At 54.3% G+C, this 6,562-nt stretch overlaps 1 protein-coding gene across 1 annotated transcript; it reads right to left on the reverse strand.

Annotated features, from left to right (window-relative positions):
• Positions 1–340: 340 nt before the first annotated feature.
• LOC142342792 (uncharacterized) lies at positions 341–6,233 on the reverse strand (the record flags this gene model as incomplete). Its single annotated transcript, XM_075394407.1, has 7 exons — positions 341–357; positions 619–779; positions 1,485–1,859; positions 3,247–3,486; positions 3,654–3,755; positions 4,092–5,436; positions 5,717–6,233. Coding segments are annotated over 7 exons (2,757 nt in total), but the record flags the coding sequence as incomplete, so codon positions are not given.
• Between the last annotated feature and the right edge of the window lie 329 nt (positions 6,234–6,562).

A 6,562-nucleotide genomic window follows, 5' to 3' on the forward strand; every position in this document is an offset into this window, starting at 1 on the left:
ATGGAGGAGATGGTTGTAGTGGAGGAGATGGTGGAAGTGGTGGAGGGAATTCAGGTCGTGGAGTTGATGGTGGTGTTGGAGTTGGTGGAGGTGGTGGAGTTGGTGAAGGTGGTGAAGATGGTGGAGGTGCTGGAGGTGGTTGAGGTGGCGGAGTTGGTGGAGGTGGAGTTGGTAGAGTTGGTCGAGGTGGTTGAAGTGGTGGAGTTGGTGGAGATGGTTGTAGTGGAGATGGTGGAAGTGATGGTGGTGGGGTTGGTTGAGGTGGTTGAGATGTTAGAATTGGTGGAGGTGTAAGAGTTGGTGGTGTTGGTTGAGTTGGTGGAGGTGGTGGAGGTGGTTGTTAGGATGGAGATGTTTCTGGAGATAGTGGAAGTATTGGAGGTGCCGGAGGTGTTGGAGTTGGGGGAGGTGGGGGAGTTGGTGGAGGTGGTGAAATTGGTGGAGGTGGTGGAGGTGGTTGAGGTGGTGGATAGGTGGAGGTGGAGTTGGCGGAGTTGGTGGAGGTGGTGAAGTTGGTGGAGGTGTAAGAGTTGGTGGTGTTGGTTGAGTTGGTGGAGGTGGTGGAGGTGGTTGTTAGGATGGAGATGTTTCTGGAGATAGTGGAATTATTGGAGGTGCCGGAGGTGTTGGAGTTGGGGGAGGTGGTCGAAGTGGTGGAGATGGTTGTAGTGGAGGAGATGGTGGAAGCGGTGGAGGTGATGGAATTGGTGGAGGTGTTGAAGTTGGTGGAGTTGGTGGAGGTGGTGAAGTTGGTGGAGGTGTTGGAGCTGGTTGAAGTGGTCGAAGTGGTGGAGGCGTTGAAGTTGCTGGAGGTGGTGGAAGTAGTGGAGGTGCTGGAAGTGTTGGGGCTTGTGGAGGTGGTAAAGGTGGTAAAGGTGGTAGAGATGGTGGTGGTGGTTGAGGTGGTGGAGATGGAAGAGGCGGTGAAGTTTCTGGAGGTAGTGGAAGTATTGGAGGTGCCGGAGATGCTGGAGGTGGTGAAGGTGGAGTTGATGGAGTTGGTGGAGGTGGTCGAAGTAGTGGAGGTGCTGGAGGTGCTGGAGGTGTTGGGGGTTTTGGAGGTGGTGGAGTTGGCGGAGATAGTGGTAGTGGAGGAGGTGGTGGAGGTGATGGAAGCGGTGGTGTTGGTGGAAGTTGGTGGAGGTGGTGGAGATGGTTGAGGATGTGGAATTGGAGGAGATGTTGGAGTTGGTGGATGTGGTGGTGTTGGTGGAGATTATTGAGTTTGTTGAGGTGGTTGTGATGGTGGATGCGGTGAAGTTGCTGGAGGTGGTGAAATAAGTGGATGGAGATGGTTGTAGTGGAGGAGATGGTGGAAGTGATGGTGGTGGAATTTAATGGAGGTGTTACAGTTGGTGGAGATAGTGGTAGTGGAGGAGGTGTTGGAGGTGATGAATGTGTTGGTGTTGGTGGAGATGGTTGTAGTGGAAATGGTGAAATTGATGGTGGTGGGGTTGATTGAGGTGGTTGAGATGATAGAATATGTGGAGGTGTTAGAGTTGGTGGAAGTGGTGGAGTTGGTGGAGGTGGTGGAGGTGGTTGATGTGATGGAGATGGTGGAGGCGATGGAGTTGGTGGAGGTGGTTGAGGTGGTGGAGTTGGTGGTGGTGGAGTTGGTTGAGTTGGTCGAGTTGGTTGTAGTGGTGGAGTTGGTGGAGGTGGTGAAGTTGTTGGAGGTGGTTGAGGTGGTGGAGTTGGTGGAGGTGGAGTTGGTGGAGGTGGAGTTGGTGGAGTTGGTCGAGGTGGTTGAAGTGGTAGAGTTGGTGGAGGTGGTGGAGTTGGTGGAGGTGGTTGAGGTGGTGGAGTTGGTGGAGGTGGAGTTGGTGGAGTTGGTCGAGGCGGTTGAAGTGGTGGAGTTGGTGGAGGTGGAGTTGTGGAGGTGGTTGAGGTGGTGGAGTTGGTGGTGGTGGAGTTGGTTGAGTTGGTCGAGTTGGTTGTAGTGGTGGAGTTGGTGGAGGTGGTGAAGTTGTTGGAGGTGGTTGAGGCGGCGGAGTTGGTGGAGGTGGAGTTGGTGGAGTTGGTCGAGGCGGTTGAAGTGGTGGAGTTGGTGGAGGTGGAGTTGTGGAGGTGGTTGAGGTGGTGGAGTTGGTGGTGGTGGAGTTGGTTGAGTTGGTCGAGTTGGTTGTAGTGGTGGAGTTGGTGGAGGTGGTGAAGTTGTTGGAGGTGGTTGAGGTGGCGGAGTTGGTGGAGGTGGAGTTGGTGGAGTTGGTCGAGGTGGTTGAGGTGGTGGAGTTGGTGGTGGTGGAGTTGGTTGAGTTGGTCGAGTTGGTTGTAGTGGTGGAGTTGGTGGAGGTGGTGAAGTTGGTGGTGTTGGTTGAGTTGGTGGAGGTGGTGGAGGTGGTTGTTAGGATGGAGATGTTTCTGGAGATAGTGGAAGTATTGGAGGTGCCGGAGGTGTTGGAGTTGGGGGAGGTGGTCGAAGTGGTGGAGATGGTTGAAGTGGAGGAGATGGTGGAAGCGGTGGAGGTGATGGAATTGGTGGAGGTGTTGGAGTTGGTGGAGTTGGTGGAGGTGGTGAAGTTGGTGGAGGTGTTGGAGCTGGTTGAAGTGGTCGAAGTGGTGGAGGCGTTGAAGTTGCTGGAGGTGGTGGAAGTAGTGGAGGTGCTGGAAGTGTTGGGGCTTGTGGAGGTGGTAAAGGTGGTAAAGGTGGTAGAGATGGTGGAGGTGGTTGAGGTGGTGGAGATGGAAGAGGCGGTGAAGTTTCTGGAGGTAGTGGAAGTATTGGAGGTGCCGGAGATGCTGGAGGTGGTGAAGGTGGAGTTGATGGAGTTGGTGGAGGTGGTCGAAGTAGTGGACGTGCTGGAGGTGTTGGGGGTTTTGGAGGTGGTGGAGTTCGCGGAGATAGTGGTAGTGGAGGAGGTGGTGGAGGTGATGGAAGCGGTGGTGTTGGTGGAAGTTGGTGGAGATGGTGGAGATGGTTGAGGATGTGGAATTGGTAGAGATGTTGGAGTTGGTGGATGTGGTGGTGTTGGTGGAGATTATTGAGTTTGTTGAGGTGGTTGTGATGGTGGATGCGGTGAAGTTGCTGGAGGTGGTGAAATAAGTGGATGGAGATGGTTGTAGTGGAGGAGATGGTGGAAGTGATGGTGGTGGAATTTAATGGAGGTGTTACAGTTGGTGGAGATAGTGGTAGTGGAGGAGGTGTTGGAGGTGATGAATGTGTTGGTGTTGGTGGAGATGGTTGTAGTGGAAATGGTGAAAGTGATGGTGGTGGGGTTGGTTGAGGTGGTTGAGATGATAGAATATGTGGAGGTGTTAGAGTTGGTGGAGTTGGTGGAGTTGGTGGAGGTGGTGGAGGTGGTTGATGTGATGGAGATGGTGGAGGCGGTGAAGTTGGTGGAGGTGGTTGAGGTGGTGGAGTTGGTGGAGGTGGAGTTGGTGGAGGTGGAGTTGGTGGAGTTGGTCGAGGTGGTTGAAGTGGTAGAGTTGGTGGAGGTGGTGGAGTTGGTGGAGGTGGTTGAGGTGGTGGAGTTGGTGGAGGTGGAGTTGGTGGAGGTGGTCGAGGCGGTTGAAGTGGTGGAGTTGGTGGAGGTGGAGTTGTGGAGGTGGTTGAGGTGGTGGAGTTGGTGGTGGTGGAGTTGGTTGAGTTGGTCGAGTTGGTTGTAGTGGTGGAGTTAGTGGAGGCGGTGAAGTTGGTGGAGGTGGTTGAGGTGGCGGAGTTGGTGGAGGTGGAGTTGGTGGAGTTGGTTGAGGTGGTTGAAGTGGTGGAGTTGGTGGAGGCGGTGGAGTTGGTGGAGGTGCTGGAGGTGGTTGAGTTGGTCGAAATGGTGGAGGCAGTGAAGTTGCTGGAGGTGGTGGAAGTTGTGGAGGTGCTGGAATTGTTGGGTTTTGTGGAGGTGGTAAGGGTGGTAAAGGTGGTAGAGATGGTGGAGGTGGTGGAGGCGGTTGAGGTGGTGGAGATGGTGGAGAAGGTGAAATTTCTGGAGGTATTGGAAGTATTGGAGGTGCCGGAGGTGCTGGAGATGGTGAACGTGGAGTTGATGGAAATGGTGGAGGTGGTCGAAGTGGTGGAGATGGTTGTAGTGGAAGAGATGGTTGAAGTGGAGGAGATGGTGGAAGTGTTGGTGGTTGGGTTGGTTGAGGTGGTTGGGGTGGTTGAGATGGTAGAATTGGTGGAGGTGTTAGAGTTCGAGAAGGTGGTGGAGTTGGTGGAGGTGGTGGAGGTGGTTGATGTGATGGAGATGGTGGAGGCGGTGAAGTTTCTGAAGGTAGTGGAAGTATTGGAGGTGCTGGAGGTGTTGGAGTTGGGGGAGGTGGTGGAGTTGGTGGAAGTGGTGAAGCTGGTGGAGTTGGTGCAGGTGGTGAAGTTGGTGGAGGTGGTGGAGGTGGTTGAGGTGGTGGAGTTGGTGGAGGTGGAGTTGGTGGAGTTGGTGGAGGTGGTCGAAGTGGTGGAGATGGTTGTAGTGGTCGAAGTGGTGGAGATGGTTGAGATGGTGGAAGTGGAGGAGTTGGTGGAATTGGTGGAGGCGTTGGTGTTGGTGGAGGTGGTGGAGGTGGTGGAGTTGGTGGAGGTGGTGGAGGTGGTTGAGATGGTCGAAATGGTGGAGGCGGTGAAGTTGCTGGAGGTGGTGGAAGTAGTGGAGGTGCTGGAAGTGTTGGGGTTTGTGGAGGTGGTAAAGGTGGTAGAGATGTTGGAGGTGGTGGAGGCGGTTGAGGTTGTGGAGATGGTGGAGGCGGTGAAGTTTCTGGAGGTAGTGGAAGTATTGGAGGTGCCGGAGGTGCTGGAGGTGGTGAAGGTGGAGTTGATGGAGTTGGTGGAGGTGGTCGAAGTTGTGGAGATGGTTGTAATGGAGGAAATGGTTGAAGTGGTGGAGTTGGTGGAGATGGTTGTAGTGGAAGAGATGGTAGAAGTGGTGAAGGTGATGCAGTTCGTGGAGTTGGTGGAGGCGTTGGAGTTGGTGGAAGTGGTGGAGTTGGTGATGTTGGTGGAGGTGGTGGAAGTAGTGGAGGTGCTGGATGTGCTGGAGATGGTCAACGTGGAGTTGATGGAGTTGGTGGAGGTGGTCGAAGTGGTGGAGATGGTTGTAGTGGAAGAGATGGTTGAAGTGGAGGAGATGGTGGAAGTGAAGGTGGTGGAAGTTGGTGGAGATGGTTGAGGTGGTAGAGAAGGTGGAGGTGTTAGAGTTGGTGGAGATAGTGGTAGTGGTGGAGGTGGTCGAAGTGGTGGAGATGGTTGTAGTGGAAGAGATGGTTGAAGTGGAGGAGATGGTGGAAGTGTTGGTGGTTGGGTTGGTTGAGGTGGTTGGGGTGGTTGAGATGGTAGAATTGGTGGAGGTGTTAGAGTTCGAGAAGGTGGTGGAGTTGGTGGAGGTGGTGGAGGTGGTTGATGTGATGGAGATGGTGGAGGCGGTGAAGTTTCTGAAGGTAGTGGAAGTATTGGAGGTGCTGGAGGTGTTGGAGTTGGGGGAGGTGGTGGAGTTGGTGGAAGTGGTGAAGCTGGTGGAGTTGGTGCAGGTGGTGAAGTTGGTGGAGGTGGTGGAGGTGGTTGAGGTGGTGGAGTTGGTGGAGGTGGAGTTGGTGGAGTTGGTGGAGGTGGTCGAAGTGGTGGAGATGGTTGTAGTGGTCGAAGTGGTGGAGATGGTTGAGATGGTGGAAGTGGAGGAGTTGGTGGAATTGGTGGAGGCGTTGGTGTTGGTGGAGGTGGTGGAGGTGGTGGAGTTGGTGGAGGTGGTGGAGGTGGTTGAGATGGTCGAAATGGTGGAGGCGGTGAAGTTGCTGGAGGTGGTGGAAGTAGTGGAGGTGCTGGAAGTGTTGGGGTTTGTGGAGGTGGTAAAGGTGGTAGAGATGTTGGAGGTGGTGGAGGCGGTTGAGGTTGTGGAGATGGTGGAGGCGGTGAAGTTTCTGGAGGTAGTGGAAGTATTGGAGGTGCCGGAGGTGCTGGAGGTGGTGAAGGTGGAGTTGATGGAGTTGGTGGAGGTGGTCGAAGTTGTGGAGATGGTTGTAATGGAGGAAATGGTTGAAGTGGTGGAGTTGGTGGAGATGGTTGTAGTGGAAGAGATGGTAGAAGTGGTGAAGTTGATGCAGGTCGTGGAGTTGGTGGAGGCGTTGGAGTTGGTGGAAGTGGTGGAGTTGGTGATGTTGGTGGAGGTGGTGGAAGTAGTGGAGGTGCTGGATGTGCTGGAGATGGTGAACGTGGAGTTGATGGAGTTGGTGGAGGTGGTCGAAGTGGTGGAGATGGTTGTAGTGGAAGAGATGGTTGAAGTGGAGGAGATGGTGGAAGTGAAGGTGGTGGAAGTTGGTGGAGATGGTTGAGGTGGTAGAGAAGGTGGAGGTGTTAGAGTTGGTGGAGATAGTGGTAGTGGAGGAGGTGGTGGAGGTGATGGAAGTGGTGGTGTTGGTGGAGATGGTTGTAGTGGAGATGGTGGAAGTGTTGGTGGTTGGGTTGGTTGAGGTGGTTGGGGTGGTTGAGACGGTAGAATTGGTGGAGGTGTTAGAGTTGGAGGAGGTGGTGGAGTTGGTGGAGGTGGTGGAGGTGGTTGATGTGATGGAGATGATGGAGGCGGTGAAGTTTCTGAAAGTAGTGGAAGTATTGGAGGTGTCGGAGGTGTTGGAGTTGGGGGAG

Source organism: Convolutriloba macropyga, chromosome 1 (genome assembly GCF_964194025.1).
Source record: "Convolutriloba macropyga chromosome 1, txConMacr16.3, whole genome shotgun sequence".
NCBI lineage: Eukaryota > Metazoa > Xenacoelomorpha > Acoela > Convolutidae > Convolutriloba > Convolutriloba macropyga.